Genomic DNA, 19,147 nt, shown 5'->3' on the forward strand with positions numbered 1-19,147 from the left:
AAGAGCGAGCGGCGGCGGGAGAGGACGTTGTTTGTTAGATCTTGGGGGAGTGGGCGGAGATGGGACGGCTGCTGTTAGGTCGACGCAGGTGCTGAGATGTGCGCAAAGTAGCGCTGGGAGAGCCCCGGCCGGTGTGGAGAAAGGCTGAAGGGGGTCTTGCCGTAAGACCCGCTCGCTGCTCCGTGTTTACTCTGCGTCAACGGTAGCCTAGGTGAGGCTTCTGTGGATATCAAAATACGAAGCACGAGAATGCGCACGCCAGGCGGTCTGACTTGTACAAGTACGGAACGACTGTCATGCTGCGGCGTGGCCCAGGCCTTTGGCTGCTCAGCTGCCTCTCGCTTTCGGCATCCTCTCACGCGCACAAGGCTTGGCCCCAGCATCTGCTGAACCATCGCCCACCTGCACCGCCCGGCGATTTCCTCTGCTCATTGGCCAGCCCGCGCTATCTTTAGATTGCACCTGTGGCGCAGGCCTCGACGACTACAGCGCAGTGGAGCTTCAATCTGCCGTCATTTTGCGCGACACCGACAGCTTTGCAGTCAGCTGTTTCGACCAATCACACTGCCATATCTGACATCATTAAGGACGCGTAGTGCACAGGGTCGCTGTTTCGACCGACGCAGTATCGGCCCGCCAAAAGCAGCGCTATCGCGAGTTGCGCCTCTACCACCACGACAAACACCCTCGCGCCGCAGCCATGACGTCTGGTGAGTTCCTGGGGCTCTAGGGTTCTGACAATGCGGCGAATACTGACACTCTTCCAGCAGAGCTAATCCTCCGCAAAGCTGCCGAGGACGGCTCCCTCGATTCGTACGTGCCCACCCAAGAGCCCACGTCCGTCGCATGTAGCACCTAACGCGCCCATGTGTAGAGCAGAATGGCCAAAGACACTACAGTACATCTTGCATCGCCTTGATGAGGTAATCCCGAACCACCCATATCCACAGCCATCACCCCTGACCTTCGCAGATCATCACCGACTTCCCCAAGCCACCCGCAGACGCACTTCCCAGGCCCACCACGTCCGCGACCACCGACCTGCCCTCGCGACCCAACACATCCAATGCCATATCCAGCCAAGACTCGCATGCGACCGACAAGGAGAACGCACCCCCCGCCACACCCCCGCGGCCGCCTGTGCCCGCCTTCTCCGCCTCGACCGACTCGCAAAGCGTCCCAGCAGACATCACCACCTTCTACTCCTCGATACGCTCCACCCTCTCCAACAACTTCGCGAAGCATCCCCCACACACCGTTCAACGTCTAGCCGAGCTCGTGCTTGAGCCCAAGAAACGCTACCGGTACCTGCCGCCCTACCTTCGCGCACTCGATCGCGTCGTCTCCGTCTCCTCGCCCCTCACCATCTTCCCTCTGCCGCAAGCCGTGCTGCCGACTTCTAGCGGACTGCTCAATGGCACCACATCCACCACTACGCAAACAGCCCAGCTAGGCTCAGACGAGGCACTAGGCGGGGCCCTACTCACGCCCATCCCTTGGCTTCAGAACCGCGGCCAGAACGAGCTTATCTCGGAAAGCACAGAAATGGTCGACGGTCCGAACGGTGCTGGACGCATAGAAACAGTGACTGTGGGAATGCTGAGTGGCCAGCGGGCGGAATCTCCTACCTCCAATGTTGCCCAAATTGCTTCGTCACATCCTGAGGGCGAGACACTGCCGTCTACAGGGCCCGTCACCCAGGGCGAACTTCTGCGCCAAGAACAAGAGGCCGGCATCGTTTTGAACAATCCCCACAGCATGACCACCAGCCCGACAAGAACTACATTCGGCGAGATGGAAGGCGGAGGTACCATCGTAGACACCGTCGAGGGCGAGGAAGAAGCGCCGCATGCCCGAGGTCCAGAGGTCATTGGCATGGAAGATACAGGCCCGCAGAAACAGGGAAAGCTCAACATCGAAGGAGCCATTGGCAGGCCGAGCCTTATCCACAAGAGTCCAGAGGCCAGCTTACCAGCCGACACAGAAGCCAAGGATCAAGACATGAAAGATGGCGGATCCGAGAAACCCAGCAACGCAAAAGCGGGGGATGAAGAGCCCAAAGAAGATGCGGCAGCGAAGGACGACTCGAAAGATGCAAAGGATGTGGAAATGAAGTCGGATGATTAGGCGTCCCGAAACACTTCTCGTGAAGAGGGTGAGGCCGCTCCCAGCGCTGCTGTGGGCGAAATCTTGTCTCTGCTGGAGTCTGATACACCATCTTGATATTCCGTCTTCGTGGTCATGCCAACCAAGCAAATCTTGACACCCCATGGCGTTCATGTAAGCTTGAATGAGAGGAAAGTGTGAGATGCCCATGGCGACCGATAACGGTACAGCATGTACAAGGGCCAGAAGCAGACGTATGCGTATCAAGTGGCCAAGGTGCAGAAGAGAAATTTGAGTAAGACATTGGACAAAGGCCCTAGCATTTGAGACTGTCTATCGATATCACGGGCACTGGCAGCTAGTGTTCATGTTTTATTGTTGGCAGCATTGACTAGCAATCAGCCATGAACTATTCTATCAGATAGTCATGTAACAGTTCAGTCGTAGCCCATGTCCTACTTGCCGTCCCAACTAAACAACCTTCTTCCACCAGAGAATACCCCTATACCCATTTCCACGCTCACTCCCAATCTTCAAATACTTGACTTCCTCGCCATTCTCCTCCACCTCAACAATCGTATAATTCCTCTTCCCCTTCTGCCCCTCCCAAGTCGGCACATTCGCAACCGTAAGTGGACCATGGAAAATCTGGCCCTCCGTCTCCGTCGCAGGCAGCTCCTCGTTAACGCTATACGGTCCCGCATACCCAATACTGTGCTTGCCGACCAGGGCCCAATCGGCATCTGAGTCGTTGGGCTGGTAGGGGAAGGTGAGGTTCGGTCGGAACTCCGGTTCAGTGGCTGTGATGGTGGCGGACATGAAACCGGATTCTGTGTAGATGAGGAGGCCGACAGGGGCTTTGCCGTAGGGTAGGTCGGGGATGGGTTCGCCGTTTCGGGAGCTGGAAGTGTTTACCAGGGAGTAGGTTCCTGATAGGGCTTTGAAAATGGGGTTGGTGTCTGCGTTGGCTCTGGCTTTGGGGGGATGGGTGGGTTGTTCCTCTTCAGTTCGGGGCTTGATTTTGGCTGGGGCCGCTTGGTCGCAGGGACTGGGGGGTTCAGTGGGTTCGGGAGCCGAGCCGTCTGCTCTGCGGGCGGGTGGGTTGTCTTCAGTCTTTTGGCGTGGGACTATGGCTTCTGCGGGTCCGTCACGAGGACTAGGGGGTCCAGTGGGTTCAGGGCCCTCTGCTCTCCGGGCGTTGGTGATGGGTGGGTCCTCTTCAGTCTTCTGGCGTTCGACTATGGCCCTGGCTTTTCCCCCAGGGGGCTCAGTGATTGGTTCCTCCTCAGTGTTTCGACGTTCGACTACTGCTCCTGCAGGTAGGTCACGGGCACTCGGCGGTTCAGTTGGTTCAGGAGCCTCGGCGTTGTCTCTACGGGCATTGGTGATTGGGGGGTCCTCCTCAGTCTTTTGTCGTTCGACTATGGCTCCTGCGGGTGCACCGTAGGGTGCCGGAGTTTCTAGAGGCATACCGCGGGGTGTCAGAACGTACCAGTCAGTCTTCTGGCGTGGGTCGATTCGCTCCTTGACTGCGGCTTCGGGCGCGGGTGTAGGTAGTAAGTCACGTTTAGGTGGCACAAGGACTGTATCTTGTCGTCGAATAATGGCGTCTACCAGAGCTTGAGGTACGGGTGTAGGTGGAACATTACGTTTGTAGTGATCACTCCATTGCGGGAGGGCGGATGCCAGAGAGGCGAAGAGGATTACAGGAGTAACAGAGGCTCTCATCCTGCCGTATAAGATCGCCGGTGATGTTGGTAACAGTTGAACACTTTATGGGTAATGTTTGAGTGGGAACGTCGTGCTGCTTATGAAGCAGACAAGGTGCTTTATACCTACGCAGCGACATGATCGACGTCTGATTCAAATGGTTACACACGATCTGGACGACGTGATTGTCCTTCAGGCGTCACAATTACGCCGAACGGGCATCTCTTGTCCGTGCAGGCCAAGAGTAGTATGAGCACGTATCAATTTCCGGGATGGGGCCGTCGGCGATTTGCGGGGGATCCTCGCCCAAGTCGGTCTTCTCGATCCTTCGATTTAAAGCATAAAGCTGAGCGGTCCATCTCTTCAAGCTGACGGACCTCTCACGAAGAGTGTCCGAAATTGTTGTGTGAGTTCGAGGATCGTGGTGTTGAGTTGATGGAAGGCAAGATGCCACTTTGCCAAGGCACTGCAGGTCACATGTCGGGGCTGAGCACGTAAGCATCCATCGTGTAAAACTTGGAAACAACCGTTAGTGCGAAACACCAAGACAATCTATAGGGAACGACTTACAACATGTCAGCACGATATACGGTTACAGCCTGACAGCGGCATCAAGCCAGGAGACTAGCGTGTCTAGCATCGTTGCGGCGCCGAAGTTTCACCACCGCCACGGTCATGTCTGTCAAAACCCGCAAACGTGAAGACCCCAAGGTTGGCGATGCAATTCACCAGTCGGCCTCCAAGGCTTGGTGACCGCCGCGACGGATGTGGTGTCGATCTCTGCGCATCAGCGGCAGGAGCGTCCTTCGTCTCTGTATCTCCGCCAAGGTCTTCTCGGTCCATCTTTGCTGCCTCGATCTGCAGTTGCTCCATATTCGCAACATGGACTTCAAAGTTCTTGCGATATCCACTGGTATCGATTATTTCGCTCCCCTCCGGAACTGCCCATTGTCCCCGCTTGTAGGATCGTCTCCTCTTTCGGGCCATCGAGCTCTTAGTAACGTCTCTCGGAGGTCCGTTGCGGCTCAGCGGGATGACGTAGTGTGGGTGAATAGGGTTTAAGACGATTGGTGTGGCGAAAATAGGCTCTAGTACGATCTCGAGAGGAGTCGTGCGAAGGATGCTCATCTTAGGCTTCTTTGGAGAAGACGACAACTCTTCGGAGATTGGACATGATGCCTTACGGAGTACATCTACGTCAGCATCTGTGCGAACGTAAACATTCTCGTTCCATGAAACGCCTGCGTCTTCTCGTCGGCGCTTTCGCCTCGGCAGTTGCTCTGCGACATCGGTCCTTACAGGCTTGGGGATATCGGACCCTTTGAGAAGCTTATGCTGGGCTTTCGTGAGCGATTTCCATCCCAGATCTTGTTCATGGCCATCTCGGTCAGGGAATTCTGGATCGCATACGATTGTCCAGCGCCGGCCACGTCGTCGACTAAAGATCTCACAGTCCTCCTCAACACGACCGATGAAGCCGTAGTCTTGAGTGTCTTTATACCAGTGTAGTGCAGCTGTAGCACTGTGTTGCTTCCTGAGTCGGACATGTTCCACGTAAAAGTCGTTGCTCTCAAGAGACTGCTTCGCTTCCCAGGCCAACTCCATCTTGGAAAGATCTTCTAGCTCATTGACCAGATTGACTAGGTTTCTCTTGCAGTGCCTGTAAGACACATCCGTACCATCAGCATTTTTCCACCTAGGCTGCCCTCCCCTTGTCGCGACACGGTAGACTGACTGAGCATAGTAGCTGTCGGCAGCCTCGCCCCATTGAGACAAGCCATCATGGGCGTTGATTATGTTCTGGATACGCTGGAGCGTGTGCATCGAAGCATCCACCAGACACATCGGGCATATGGCTTTAGCGTAACTGTCGCTATAGGCGGGATGGATCGTGTGTCCACATGCGTTTGGAGGCGCAGACTGAGCGAGTTCCGACCGACGGTTTGGCGCGCTGGTGGATCCACGCTGTTTCGGAGGATCAGCCGGTGGTGCGTTGATATAGTCATTCTTAGAATGCATTCGTGGTGGTGTTGAAGCGGGTTTAGGATCCGAGTTAGTCGCCTCTCTCCCCGAAGACGAACCGTCCTGTAGTGTTCGTACTTTCTTTCTCGCTGGCGATTGTTCGTTTGGTCCTTCATATACGGGCTCGTTTGTAGCAGAGCGCCGTTTGCGCTTGCGTGTGGACATGTTGGTATCAGAAGCGCTCGAAGAGGGTTTCTTAGCGGCGACCGCCTTCTTCGCGGCTCGCATATGAAATGGAGGATCTGGAACGCTGAATGATCCCATTCTGCTTATTTTTAATTTCGTGAACTTAGTATGTGCAGGAGTTGCGATGGGTGTGTGTTTTGGATATGAGTTGGATTGTACGGAGGACGGGGGTTGGACGAGAGTGACGGGCGTGAAGAACACTACACCATATCCAAGCGATATTGTAGAGAAAGGGCGCTCGGACTGAAGCTGTGTGATGTCTTACACTGTCCTTTCACGCGTTTGCACTGTAGTAGTAAGGGGAGTGGAATGCGACATTTTTCCGCCTTCACTTCCACTTCTCATGCATCCACCGATGATACTGTGCAAGACAGGAGTGAAACCAGCTGATAGTTCTTAGCGGTAACGCATCAGAACATGCGTGTGGATTACGTCGGTACGTAAGTACCACGTGTCTATCACAGGCCACGGTTGAGATGCATCGCAACCTTGGTTCCCAGCAAAATTCACATGGCTCGTAAGTACGTGGTCACACCGACTGTCTTCTTGGGGTATCTGAACGTCTCAACTTAGAATCGACCCTAGGTGCAGGGCGGCCAAAGTAAGACATGTCTAACAATTCGCGACACAATTGGCGTAAGTATCGTAAGCTGTTTGCACTAAGCCTGACGCGGGAGGCCAGCCAAACTCCCGTTACAGACGTCAGTAAATCTACATTCCCAATATCGTTCTGGTATGTTCCAGTATCCCAAATCTCATCTGCTGTGACCTCATCTCAACTGTCCCAGCCGGGTATCTAAAACTTTACTCGAACAATTAACGCTGTTCCTTTTTGGTTGGCTGTATTAGACATATCACAGGTACTCAAGTAATCTTTGAGTGTGGCACATAGGAATTGATCTTCAAATCGATAGAATAACTATCACCAGTCGAACGAAAGTCGCCGATTCACTTCTACTAGATCTTGTGCTCTACAACCAAGCTCTGATCTACGCGTCGACGCACTCCCAGCTCTCAACAACATCAGGGTTGCCGCCCTTGTACTGGTTGACCTTGGGGAACTTGCAATGAGCGCGCTCGAACTCCACGCCAAGAGCCACCGTGTCGTTGACAAACTTTGTTCCGGTAAGCGTCTCGGGTGCGTTGCCGTTCTCTACCCAGTCAACCAAAGCCATGAGTACGTTGTGACTGGGCTCATAGCCGTTGATCTCGCCGCCACTCTGACCGATCGCATGCGCACCGTTTCCTCCACCGCAGTGACCAGTTCCACTGACGACGAAGTACCTGTAGAACTCGTCGAGCTCGTCAGATGATAGACCCATAGTAGAGGTGACATGTTCGTAGTAGCGAGCAGAGTTATCGGATGAGATGACAAAGTCTGCACCGCCGTGCCAATGTAGCACCTTGGCGCCACGGTCCTTTACTCCGCTCAAATCGCCCTTGAATGTTTCAATTCCAAAGAGGTTCAGTTTTGCGGCGTAATCGTAATCCTTGGGGCTAAGGGTCGCTGGGTCCCAGTTAGGGTCGTTGTAAATAGCGTAGCGGAACCAATCTGTTGTGTACGCGAAGGGCTGTCCGTTAATAAGAGCGCCGGCCGCAATCACCTCGGCACCAGGTTGCAGACGAGGGTAGACCAAGTCTCCTGCATCGTTCAGAAGCGGCGAGTAAACCGCCTTGACAGTCTCTAGCTGCTCGGGTGTAAGGCATGTAGTGGTGTTGCTGCCTTCAGTACAAGCTAGGCCCGAAGGGTCGTACTTGCAAAGCAAGGGAGCCTCGAGGATACCATCTTCAAGGTTGTCAAGGTTGTCGCATTGCTTCAGGACATCCTCGTGGATTTGCGCCCATTTTGACATTGGGACAAAGGCGGACGAGTTTGCTGGGCCAGTAAGAGTATAGAAATGTCCACTCCACGAGGTGAGGTTGTTAAAGGCGAAGGCTGGTGCTCCCGCGACAATGCCGTCAAAGTCGTCTGGGAAGTCTTGGGCAGACTTCATACCCTGTCTTCCTCCAGTGGAGCATCCAAGATAATAGGACTTATCGTGTGGTTTACCGTAGAAGTCTTCGGTGATCTGCTTTCCGACCACAACACCAGTGTGTAGACTGTACCTGATTAGTCAAATTCTAGCAAGCCGAAATGGGATACCTACGCTCGGTATGCAAAGTCTTCCACAACGTCTGAGTTGTTGTAAAACGGCAAGCCACTCATTCCGTCGTGACCGTTGTTGGTCCCAACCGCAGCGAAACCTAGACCGACCGCATAGGCCAAGTCGTCGTAACTGATACAACCATTCAGGCCGCCGTTACCACCAGAGAGGAATCGTCCCGTCCAGTTGGCTGGGAGGAATGCCTCCATTCTGAAGCCAGAACGCTCAGATGTCGAGACATTCAGCGCCACGCGGCACATGTCCGCTGTGATGACTGGCGGTGCTGCGGCACATGTCGGGTCGTACACAGGTACAGTCAGGTTTGTTCCAGCGGGGACAAACTCGGTTGTCTGTATAACGCCGCCATCGATTTGAAGTTTGGACGCAAGTTCCGCACACTTCGAGCTGAAAGCGGCCGGTGCCGTGCCGTTTGTGGGGTAAGAGGCTGCTGACTGTGGGGCGGCGAAAGCGGAAGGAGCGCTAAGCAGCGCGCACTGCAGTTGTTTTTCGAGCCTCATCTTGACAGTAAGCCAGATAGATTGAGTGAGAAGCTTAATCCAAGATTCTGGGAATGCATCTTCTCTTTATTCTACCGAAAACTGGGTCTTCGTCACGGTACATTGCTAGCGTTCGCCTCCGTGCCTGGGGCAGGATAAACGAATAACAGAAGCTGGGGCATATTTGGGGTGCTCCGTTCTGCACGCTGCAGGGACGTGCCGCCATGACGATCTTGGGCGACACCAAACACCAAAATGTACAGGATGCATGCGAAGAAGCTGGGGTAAACGAAGACATAACCGAGGCAACATTGGAAGGCTCACGTGATCGTACTTTGGATAGAACGTCGCGTTTCGTCGCATAACTGCCGACGGTTAATCATGCTGCGTGTACGCGTAGCTGGTGAACTTGGTGATGCCGAAGCATCTGCCGATGAGGGCGCGGAGGCGACACTAAGAAGGTCGTTACTTGCTGTAGAACATTTTAGCAAAACATATAAGAGCCGGCCCGATTTGGCCTCTTGTCATGTCCTGTCAGTGCTGTCGTGAGATCGTTGAAGGCTGGGGCCGGCGCTGCGCGTCATGCGGAACATTGAAGCCGATGGGCGGAGTTCTGCCGCCAGGTGAGGAGCGATCTGCGCGTGAGGGTGGGCCCAACGGCGTATTGATTATAAGTCGGGGTATTGATAACAAACCGGCGTTAGATCCAAATTGCGATGGACGCGAAATGTGTACCTGGGAATCGCGGAAATTGAGCGACGTTTTGGTCGATGAAGCAGGAATAACATTTACTCGCAGGGCATGTACCTCGGAACTAATCAGGTACCATACTCCGCATCCATACAACACTAGCAGCACCAATAATATCCACGCGTGCAGTCGCACCTCCTACACAGCTCAACGTGGACGCACATCGCATTTCTACAGCCTCGAGGACGTAGCAGAACCCTTCATCATGTCAGCCATCCTTCGTGCACAGAAGCAGGGCTGACACCATCATTCATGCCACCTCATACCTTCCAAACTTTGCCAGCAAACTCCTGGACATCCTCCCAGAGCTCTTTCGGTTTTTCCAAAGCAGCAAAATGACCGCCGCTTTCGTGCTGCTTGTAAAACACCAGATTTGTTTCTTTCTCCAAGATACTCTTGATACCTGGAGCCAGTTCGCATGGAAAGAACGAGTAACCGAGGGGCTTTTTAGGGATCTCAATGTCCCTGGCACTGGATCCGAAAAGCGCACGATACGGATAAATCGAACGAGCAAAGCTTTCGGTGAACCAGTAGAGCGACACATCAGTGAGTATCTCGTCAAGAGATGGATCCTCATCGCTCCACTCAAGGAACTTCTCGCCGATCCTGGATAGTGTTAGTGGAAACAGCTATGTATGGAAAACAAAGGTATTACCATGCAAGGAGTGCGAGCGGGCTCGATGCCAATACATTCCCAATCGTACTGGGTCTCGAGCCATGTTCTTGGGCATAGGCCGTTCCGCTGGTCTGCCATTGCTTTGCCCAACCCAGCGCCTTCTTCTCTATCTCATTCATAGGGGTATTTTCGTCTGGTTTCGAGAGACCACTCATCAAGTTCACTGGCACATCAGACCCACGGAAATCAGCCTTAGGCGGTCGACTTACGGTGTAATCCTAAACAGGAGTCGTATGTAGTGCTCATCAACTGCGCCGTAAAACTGCCTACGTCCCCTCCCTGGGCGAGGTACTTGTTGAAGCCCAGGTTCAGCATCAGTTGATGCATGACGCGAGTGCTGTCTGCCATAGTCCAGTCCTTCTCGATCGACTGCACAGTGCTAAGAGTGTAGCCGGGCAGCGAGGGTACGACAATGTGGTATGGTAGGTCCTTGGCTGAATACTGCTCCTTGATCAACGCCAACATGGGCAAAAATTCGAGGAAACTTCCTGGCCATCCATGCATGAAGATGATGGGGATGGCGTCTTTCTTCTCAGAGAAAAGGGCGACAAAATGCATATCGACGTCCTCAATCTGCATCTTGTAGTTCGGGAACGAGTTGATGTGTTTTTCCTGTGCGCGCCAGTCGTACTTGTTCAGCCAGTAGTCCTTTGCATCAGAAAGCCACTTGAGGGACACGCCAAAGCGGCGGTCTTCCTGTCGTCCTTCCCAAGTTTCAGGGGCCAGCTTGGAGAGCTGGAGAAGTTGACGCCATTCCGAAACGTCTTGGTCAGAGACATTGAGAGTGAAGGGCTTAGCGGAGTCGGGTGGTGAATAAGACATGTTCGTGATGAAAGAGGTGTTTTCAGGTCTACTGGAGATCAGGCATCCGCGGAGAGCATTCGACCCTTTTATACTCGCCAGACTATAGACGAATTATAGTGGGTTTCGCTAGGCAGCATTTGCGATGGAGGGGGTACATGTACTATACTGGGCTACGGGCGGAGTGAACAAGTCCACCATCCGTTGTGGATCTCTCCGGACCAAGGAGATGCCGTGGAGTGTAGTAGTGCCGGTGCCTCTGAGCATCTTAGGGCTCTTCTAACACTGATCGTACCTTGGGATTCCATGTTGGTGATTACAGTTTGCTAGCTGCCTACGCTTCAGTCTGGACCTCGGTTCGTACGCTAAGCCAGGGAAAAAGTAACGAGAGGAGGCAAATCCAGTGTCCAAAGTCAACTTGTAATCTGTAAAAACAAAGGGTGAGCAGGGTGTGCGAACGTATCTCTCGGAACCGGAACAGCACTATCCAGAAGTTATTTATGTTGATCCGAGGCTTTCCGGTGGCACGACGCGTCTGAAGCGCGTCGGTGCTTACGTTGTTGTCGTCATTACTGTAGTGGGGCAGCCCGCCCCGCGATTTGGCATCTGCTAGTTCTGGAACTTTTTCGACTAATCGACTAACGACTCACGCATGAAGTGTGAATCACACTTTCTGTCGAAGTCTCAATCGCACCAAACTCTACACCATGGTACCAAATCTGGTTGCTGCAATTGATTTGGCTACTTACACCAAATCTAACCAAGGCCTTGATGTCCAAGCACTGTCCTTTGTCGGCAATGTTTTCGTTCGAGTCACCGATGAGACCATCGACGCGACTCTCTCCCACCTGAAGCAATCGGTAGGCCGCTTCGCCAACTACCTGGGCGTTGCCTCCATCACCTCAATCGACGATGTCGTATCTCTTCTCGATGCTGGCGCCGCCAAGGTCTTCGTTACCCGCCAGCAGTTAGACCAGCTCAAGAAATTGAAGATCGACCAAGACAGGATAGTGCTGTGCTTGCCGGGAAACACAAAGGAAGAGATCATTGAAGCTATCTCAGGCACGCAGGTGGACATCTACTCCCACCAAGTAGAGGACGTCGGCCTTGTCGAAGCATGGCTAAAGGACTATGGAACAGATCGACCCAACGTCTTCGTCTCGTTTGCGAATCCGAGCATGGAGAGCGTTCTGAGTCTTGTAAAACTATCCGCGATACCCATCATCTCCGCCGAAAACCTCACGGTCGACCCTTCGAAACAGACCAACGCGTTGAGCGTCGCAAAGCTGTTCATGGCCAACGCAACGAGCGACCGATCCGACGGCCTTTTCACAACCCTTGTCACAGATGAGCGGGGAATCGCCCTTGGGCTTGTATACAGCAGTGAAGAGAGTGTCGCAGAGAGTCTGAGAACCGGACGCGGTGTATACCAGAGCAGGAAGCGGGGATTGTGGTACAAGGGCGAAAGCAGTGGTGATGTCCAAGAGTTGGTGTCATTAGCGCTGGACTGCGATAGCGACTGCTTGCAATTTGTGGTGCGTCAGAAGGGCAGGGGATTTTGCCACCTTGCGACTCCCACTTGCTTTGGCGAGTACACCGGCCTGTCGAAATTGCAGAAGACCCTCCAGAGTCGCAAAGACTCGGCGCCGGAAGGCTCATACACGGCGCGACTCTTCAACGACTCACAACTATTGAGGGCGAAGATACTCGAGGAAGCCACCGAGCTGTGCGATGCGAACACCAAAGACGAAGTCGCATTCGAAGCTGCCGACCTTTTCTACTTTGCTCTCACCAAGTGCATAGCCTCTGGTGTGTCATTGGAGGATGTTGAGCGCAACCTCGACGCGAAGAGCATCAAGGTCAAGAGGCGACAGGGTGATGCTAAGCCGGCTTTTGCCGCGCAAGCAGCTGCAGCAACGAACGGTGCGACCAACGGCACAACAAATGCCCCAACAAAGGAAGAGGTCAAGGAAGCCGCTTCAGTGCCGAAGAGCAAAGACGACCCTGCCGGCACAAAGGACGGTCGCATTGCGATGCGAAGATATGCAACCGCAAACGAGACACCAGAGACCATCAGCGCCACCCTTCAACGACCATCTCAACGCTCGACCGACAAGATCCTGGGTATATGTCTACCAATCATCGAGGCGGTCAGAACTCGCGGAGATGCTGCGTTGCTAGAATACACACACAAGTTCGAGAAGGCTACGTCGCTTACCTCGCCAGTGCTGAGGGCACCATTCCCTCCGGAGCTCATGCAGTTGCGGCCTGAGACGGCCAAGGCCATTGATGTGTCATTTGAGAATATCAGAAAGTTCCACGCTGCACAGAAGGAGGACAAGCCACTGAGAGTAGAGACTATGCCTGGCATCGTGTGCTCACGATTCGCTCGACCGATTGAGAGGGTTGGCCTGTACGTACCTGGTGGAACAGCTGTGCTCCCTTCTACAGCGCTCATGCTGGGTGTACCTGCCATGGTCGCTGGATGCAAGAAGATCGTCCTCGCGACTCCACCACGTTCGAATGGCCAGGTTACTCCCGAGGTCGTCTACGTTGCCCACAAGGTCGGCGCAGAGTCTATTGTCCTCGCTGGTGGTGCGCAAGCCGTCGCGGCAATGGCGTACGGTACTGAAAGCGTGACCAAGGTCGACAAGATTCTCGGTCCGGGTAATCAGTTCGTTACCGCAGCGAAGATGCACGTTTCCAACGACACAAACGCTGGTGTGAGCATCGATATGCCTGCGGGACCGAGTGAGGTGCTCGTCATTGCAGATGCAAATGCCAACCCTGCTTTCGTTGCATCAGACCTTCTCAGTCAAGCCGAGCACGGTGTCGACTCCCAGGTCATCTTGATTGCAGTTGGAATGAACGAGTCACAGCTTGTTGCTGTCGAAGACGAGCTTCACAAGCAGGCAAGCGCACTACCACGAGTAGACATTGTACGTGGCGCTATCGAGCACTCATTCACACTTGCGGTAGACACAATGGAGGAGGCTATGCAGCTAAGTAACGATTACGCACCCGAACATCTCATACTTCAAGTCGACGATGCCGAGAAGGTAGCCGATATGGTGGAGAATGCTGGAAGTGTGTTTATCGGCCAATGGACCCCAGAGAGTGTAGGCGACTACTCTGCTGGTGTTAACCACTCTCTACGTAAGTCATCTCTTGGGTATCGTTTTCAAGAACTTCTGCTGACGTGAGATAGCAACATACGGATACGCTAAGCAATACTCGGGTGTCAATCTGGCATCGTACGTCAAGCACATCACTAGCTCCCACCTGACTAGGGAAGGACTCGAAAACGTCGGACCTGCTGTTATGGAACTCGCGCGCGTTGAGGAGTTGGAAGCTCACCGACGGGCTGTTAGTCTGCGATTGGGTGTAGCGTAATTGCTGCGCAAACTGAAGTGGATGTAACATCCTATCATCATCACCTTATCACGTTTATAGCAATAGATTAAAAATGATTCAACAATGATCAATTGGAAGATGATGTGCTCATCTTAAAGAAGTAAATATATATACGATAGAATACCATCCCATCTCAACAAAACAAACACTCAACGTCTACCGAAAGCTGGCAGAGTCAGTTGACGACCCTCGTACTCTAACCCTACGCATTTAAGCAAGAGCGGTGCAGAGACCGTTGTAGTTCTCCTTGGCCTTGAAGCTGCCGTCGAACAGAAGAGGGGTGGAAGCGGCACCGATCCAAGAGTCAGTGTCGCTGACACCCCAGACGGTAACACCAACACAGTTCTCAACGTCCAAGCAGGCAGTAACGGCAGTCTTGTAGTCAGCAGCAGATCCGCCCTTGATGTCGAGCTCGGTCATGGCGCACTCGGGAGCGGAGCCACAGAGGAGCTTGAGAGCAGCAGGGTAGTCGGAGATGGGCCAGCTGCCAGACAAGTGAGACTGGGAACCGATACCGTCAATGGGGACACCGGCAGCGATCCACTTCTTGACGTTGCTGGCCATGGCCTTGGTCTTGGAGTAGCTGGGGCTGTCAAGGTTGTAGTCGTTGATGTAGAGCTTGGCCTCTGGGTCGGCGGCCTTTGCGGTAGCGAAAGCGGTGGCAACAAAGTCCTCGCCGAGAACGTTGTAGAAGACGGAGGAGCGGAAGGAACCGTCCTCGTTGAAGATCTCGTTGACTACGTCCCACGCGTAGACCTTGCCGGCGTAGGTGGTCATGAGCTTCTTGATGTGGGCAACCATGACTTCCTGGAGCTTGGTCTTGTCGGTGATGGAAGAAACCCAGGTAGGGAGCTGGGAGTGCCAGACAGTGGTGTGGCCACGGATGAGCTTGTTGTTCTCGGTGGCGAAGCTAACGAGCGCGTTGGCGCCGTCGAGGGTGAACTTGCCCTGGGTGGCCTCGGTGGCGTCCCACTTCATGCTGTTCTCAGGAGTGACCTGGCCGAAGTTGTCGACGATGATCTCCTTGTTCTTGCCCTTGCCAAGAGCACCTTGGTCGGTGGCAACACCGAGGTACTTCTTGCCGTGCGACTTGAAGGCGGCGTCGAGGGAGCACTTGGCACCGTTGGCACCACTTCCAGCAACGTTGGGGGTAGAGCCGTTGGCACCACCGGCTGAGCCAGTGGCAGCAGGCTGAGCAATCGCAACAGGGGCGGCGATGGGCTCGGTGGCGTTCATCGATGGCACTGGTGCAGCGGAAGGAACAACGGGTGCCGGTGCCACGCCGGTAGCAGCAGGAGGTGCCTGGCCGTTTCCACCACCGCTAACGCACTGGCTGTACCAGTCGTTGCTCTTGACGCAGGACCATCCCTGGGGGCAGGTAGCATCGCCCTGGAAACCCTGACCACCGCACTGTCCGTAGGGAGCAGCTGCGAGGACAGCGGAAGTCGAAGACAAGGCGACGACACCGAAGTAGATGGAGGATGTGCTGAAATGCATGATTGCTACTTTTCGATCGGTTCGGGTTCAAAGGTGTTTGGTTGGTAGGTGGAAAAAAGGACAGAAGCACGCTTCTATGTGGGTATTCAAGAAAAGAATGTCAGGAAGCACGCTTCCAGTAGGGTTCAAAGAAGAGAAGATAGAGAGAGTGTGTGTAGAGAATGGTGATGACCGAGTGAGTGAAGAAACAGTATGGTGGCGGATGAGATTCCCATCTTATACAAACCACCAGCCGCGATGATGCGTCTGGAACGATTCCATGGTGGGTCAAATTGGGGCGGTTAGCTCCCATGAGGCGCATTGTTTCATGAAACCGTGAAACAGCATCCTGGAGATCATTACATGGCGGTACCCAAAGGAACCTCGGGACCGAACGACTTTAGCCGTTCCAGTCCAACATCGACGAACGACAAGTCGATGAACAGTGGGCTGATGCGGCGCACGGCAAAGCGATGATGTTGCCAGTGGGTTGGTGCCGCTCATGCGATATGAATATAGGACCGCCATCCAGGTACGAAGCTTCATGCGGGTCCGTGCAGGCGGGCGCCAAGCGCTAAGCCTGTCAGAGGTAGATGTCACCTAAGCCCTATTCGGAGCGAACACCAGGCGAACAGACGATTTTCATGTTAGCCACCGGTTATCAAATGCTTCATGTTCCTTCGTTCAATGGGTCGCGCCACATCATCGTAGGGTCAAGGTACTCAAGCCTTTCAAGCATTTCAAAACATTCTTGTATTGACTAGGTTGCGATCGTCCTTGGCTCATCTATCTGATCATGCCGGGTGTTAGCTGCCCATAATTATGACTTGTAGACGTGCATGACGTGCGGGTTGCAGTATGCGAGAAGACCGGTCTTGCCCCACTCTCCACCGATGCCAGATTCCTTGTGTCCTCCGAATATCGCCTGAGGTGTTGGCTTCTCCCATGAGTTTACGAATACGGAACCAGCTTCGAGACGTCGCGCTACCTTGCAAGCCTTCTCAACGTCCTTGCCCCAAACACAGGCACCGAGACCAGTGTTTGTGTCGTTGGCGCGTGCGACGACCTCATCAAGATCGGACCACGGCTGGGTGGGCACGATAGGACCAAATGGCTCCTCTTGAATGATACGGGAGTCGTTGGGCGGGTTGTCGATGATTGTTGGCTGGATGAAGTACCCCTTTCCGGTGCTGACGTCGGGCTGGCCAGCGGCGAACTTGTAGCCCTTGGCCTTGCTGTCCTCGAAGAAGCCCTTTACGCGCTCGTACTGCATCTGGTTCTGGACAGGTCCGAGCAGGTTGTCGCCATCGTCTGGGTTACCGATCTTGATGGACTTGGTGAAGTTGACCATCTCCTCGAGGAACTCCTTGTAGATTGACTCGTGAATGTAGATGCGCTTGGTGGCGACACATACTTGGCCGCTGTTCTGGAAAGCACCCATGACGACTTCAGGCGCAGTCTTCTTGATGTCGACATCTGGAAGGATGATGGAGGCATCGTTGCCACCCAGCTCGAGTGTGACGCGCTTGAGGGTCTTTGCAGAGGTCTCCATGACCTTCTTTCCGGTAGCGATGGAGCCAGTGAAGCTGATCTTGGCAATGTCGGGGTGGAGGCACATCGAAACACCGAGCTCATTGTTACCGCCAACTACTTGAAGGACACCAGGAGGGAGGATCTCCTGGGCCAGCTCTACAAACTTCAGAGCTGTGTAAGGTGTGAAGGGCGAAGGCTTGACGATCATGGTGTTTCCGGTCATGAGAGCTGGAGCGATCTTTCCGGTGCTCAGAACTAGAGGGAAGTTCCATGGGCAGATGGCACCGCAAACACCGAGAGGTGAGTACTCTGTGTAGATGGTTTTCTCTTCATCCTCAACCTTCTCAGAAGGTACATCGAGAGTCAAGTGGTGACCAATGAATCCAGCAACGGCACCAACCTCGATGGCGGCGAACTTTCTCTACTCATATGTTAGCAAGGGTCTCAATGATCACGACAACCGCCATGACGTACCGGCTTGCCAGACTCTTTGCAGAGAAGGTTAACAAAGTCATCGTTATGTTGCTGGTACGACTCGGCGACCTTGTTAAGGAGCTCCTTCCTCTTCTGAATCGGGGTATCCCTCCATGCGGGGAAGGCCTTCTTCGCAGCCGCGACAGCATCATTTAGGTCTTGCTCGCTCGCAATGGGTACGTCCCAGAGTTGCTGGCCAGTTGCGGGGTTGATACCATGATGAATGTTGTCTGAGCCGCGCTGCTTGCCGTCGATGATGTTGTAGAAAGTCTCGAAGTCGAGAGTTGAGACTTTTCCTGGAGACATATTTGAGGAAATAGTAGTAGTCGTGGTAGAAGAGTTGATTTGGGTATTCCTTTGACAGAAACTGGTCAGACGGGTCAAGGTGACTTCTTAAAGAAATCAAGCCGCCACTCGACTGCTCCTACTCGCTGCTTGCCTTATCCTCGGTAGCAAGTACGCTTACGGCACAGTGGGTTTACAGCATTGATCTGGTGTCCTTGGCCGTGCGGGGCGCGAGTTGCAGCTAGGCTTGCATCATCCCTTCCCCAGTAAAATATTCTGCCCCGCTGGGGCTTAGCTCGAGTGGGTGTTTGCCGCGCAGACGAGCCGGCGAATAGTCTACCTATCATCGTCATCGTCCAAGATATCCCAGGCTTGCGGTAGCTCACAGACACCAGGTAGCCGTATGTACTAACCAGCTCCGCCAACTGCCCACCATGTGCGCGTCGTGTGTTTGTACATGCCGCTGTACCCCGCCGGAACCATCTCGGTGTCTGCCGTGTTGAAAAGTGGATTACACATCTTTCCTTGAAGGCGCAGGGCGGGACAATCGCTTCACGTGGCTAGAACTTTCGTTGGAAAACGGACATCGCAACCGCCAAGGTCCTGACTAGCGTTCGACGTGTCGGCTTCGAGACTAGCTCTTGCAGTTCTCGCTTTACAAAACGGACGAACAACTGTCCGCCTACTCTTTTGGTCTCCAGCGCACCTTTGTGGATCGTGCAAGAGTTTCAAGTGTTATCGTCCATGCCGCGGCTCCTCGTCTTGTCTTGCGATCATCACGTTAGTGAAGCGGGTGGATACGGGCTAACAGTCAACAACGCCTGTACGTGTCTTGGTGAGACGATAAGAGGACGAAATAGTGGATAGGGCGATTAGAATGTCGTGGAAAGAGTTTGAGACCCAAGTTGATGTTGAGGATTTGTAGTCGCGGTGAGATGTTTTTGTCATTGTATGCGCCACATCATGCACGTGCGGTGGAGAAGCTTGCTGGTCACAGCGTGATGCGTGGGTACTAACATGCAAGAGCTGCAAAGCTATGCAGAAAATCGATAAGATGCACAAGCATAGTCGAC

General features: G+C 53.8%; 8 protein-coding genes across 8 annotated transcripts; 2 read left to right on the forward strand and 6 right to left on the reverse strand.

The window, feature by feature from the left end:
• The first annotated feature begins 548 nt into the window (after positions 1-548).
• On the forward strand, positions 549-2,183 carry BKA58DRAFT_102202 (uncharacterized protein). The gene is made up of 4 exons (XM_046163753.1): positions 549-710; positions 768-813; positions 875-923; positions 973-2,183. Exons 1-4 carry the CDS (start codon positions 701-703, stop codon positions 2,125-2,127), a joined length of 1,260 nt encoding a protein of 419 aa, XP_046029567.1. The 5' UTR covers positions 549-700; the 3' UTR covers positions 2,128-2,183.
• Positions 2,184-2,577: 394 nt separating this feature from the next.
• Positions 2,578-3,834, reverse strand: BKA58DRAFT_409155 (Lipocalin-like domain-containing protein; the record flags this gene model as incomplete). The annotated part of the gene is made up of 2 exons (XM_046172131.1): positions 2,578-3,080; positions 3,756-3,834. 2 exons carry the CDS (start codon positions 3,832-3,834, stop codon positions 2,578-2,580), a joined length of 582 nt encoding a protein of 193 aa, XP_046029568.1.
• Positions 3,835-4,249: 415 nt separating this feature from the next.
• On the reverse strand, positions 4,250-6,291 carry BKA58DRAFT_377909 (uncharacterized protein). Its single transcript, XM_046169653.1, has one exon. The coding sequence runs from the start codon at positions 6,100-6,102 to the stop codon at positions 4,450-4,452; it is 1,653 nt and encodes a 550-aa protein (XP_046029569.1). The 5' UTR covers positions 6,103-6,291; the 3' UTR covers positions 4,250-4,449.
• A 556-nt stretch (positions 6,292-6,847) lies between these two features.
• On the reverse strand, positions 6,848-8,866 carry BKA58DRAFT_102331 (feruloyl esterase B precursor). Its single transcript, XM_046163756.1, has 2 exons — positions 8,172-8,866; positions 6,848-8,124 (listed from the first exon to the last, which is right to left on the reverse strand). Exons 1-2 carry the CDS (start codon positions 8,684-8,686, stop codon positions 7,014-7,016), a joined length of 1,626 nt encoding a protein of 541 aa, XP_046029570.1. The 5' UTR covers positions 8,687-8,866; the 3' UTR covers positions 6,848-7,013.
• An 809-nt stretch (positions 8,867-9,675) lies between these two features.
• On the reverse strand, positions 9,676-10,913 carry BKA58DRAFT_436436 (epoxide hydrolase-like protein; the record flags this gene model as incomplete). Its single annotated transcript, XM_046173411.1, has 3 exons — positions 9,676-10,021; positions 10,071-10,254; positions 10,301-10,913. 3 exons carry the CDS (start codon positions 10,911-10,913, stop codon positions 9,676-9,678), a joined length of 1,143 nt encoding a protein of 380 aa, XP_046029571.1.
• A 560-nt stretch (positions 10,914-11,473) lies between these two features.
• On the forward strand, positions 11,474-14,368 carry BKA58DRAFT_427361 (histidine biosynthesis trifunctional protein). Its single transcript, XM_046172982.1, has 2 exons — positions 11,474-14,048; positions 14,101-14,368. The coding sequence occupies exons 1-2, from the start codon at positions 11,600-11,602 to the stop codon at positions 14,283-14,285; spliced, it is 2,634 nt and encodes an 877-aa protein (XP_046029572.1). The 5' UTR covers positions 11,474-11,599; the 3' UTR covers positions 14,286-14,368.
• BKA58DRAFT_102355 (endoxylanase) lies at positions 14,307-15,937 on the reverse strand. Its single transcript, XM_046163757.1, has one exon. The coding sequence runs from the start codon at positions 15,801-15,803 to the stop codon at positions 14,517-14,519; it is 1,287 nt and encodes a 428-aa protein (XP_046029573.1). The 5' UTR covers positions 15,804-15,937; the 3' UTR covers positions 14,307-14,516.
• A 665-nt stretch (positions 15,938-16,602) lies between these two features.
• On the reverse strand, positions 16,603-18,095 carry BKA58DRAFT_309603 (aldehyde dehydrogenase domain-containing protein; the record flags this gene model as incomplete). Its single annotated transcript, XM_046167254.1, has 2 exons — positions 16,603-17,736; positions 17,790-18,095. 2 exons carry the CDS (start codon positions 18,093-18,095, stop codon positions 16,603-16,605), a joined length of 1,440 nt encoding a protein of 479 aa, XP_046029574.1.
• Between the last annotated feature and the right edge of the window lie 1,052 nt (positions 18,096-19,147).

Source organism: Alternaria rosae (genome assembly GCF_020736505.1).
Source record: "Alternaria rosae strain MPI-PUGE-AT-0040 chromosome Unknown BKA58scaffold_2, whole genome shotgun sequence".
NCBI classification, from domain to species: domain Eukaryota; kingdom Fungi; phylum Ascomycota; class Dothideomycetes; order Pleosporales; family Pleosporaceae; genus Alternaria; species Alternaria rosae.

Excerpts from the sequence above, each read along its gene's own strand:
- BKA58DRAFT_102202 (XM_046163753.1), top strand. Across the intron at positions 814-874 it reads GAGGACGGCTCCCTCGATTC|AGCAGAATGGCCAAAGACAC; the intron begins GTACGTGCCCAC and ends GCCCATGTGTAG. Across the intron at positions 924-972 it reads TCTTGCATCGCCTTGATGAG|ATCATCACCGACTTCCCCAA; the intron begins GTAATCCCGAAC and ends TGACCTTCGCAG.
- BKA58DRAFT_377909 (XM_046169653.1), bottom strand. The coding sequence starts at position 6,102 with ATGGGATCATTCAGCGTTCCAGATCCTCCATTTCATATGCGAGCCGCG.
- BKA58DRAFT_102331 (XM_046163756.1), bottom strand. The coding sequence starts at position 8,686 with ATGAGGCTCGAAAAACAACTGCAGTGCGCGCTGCTTAGCGCTCCTTCC. Across the intron at positions 8,125-8,171 it reads GAAGACTTTGCATACCGAGC|TCTACACACTGGTGTTGTGG; the intron begins GTAGGTATCCCA and ends AATCAGGTACAG.
- BKA58DRAFT_427361 (XM_046172982.1), top strand. The coding sequence starts at position 11,600 with ATGGTACCAAATCTGGTTGCTGCAATTGATTTGGCTACTTACACCAAA. Across the intron at positions 14,049-14,100 it reads TGGTGTTAACCACTCTCTAC|CAACATACGGATACGCTAAG; the intron begins GTAAGTCATCTC and ends GACGTGAGATAG.
- BKA58DRAFT_102355 (XM_046163757.1), bottom strand. The coding sequence starts at position 15,803 with ATGCATTTCAGCACATCCTCCATCTACTTCGGTGTCGTCGCCTTGTCT.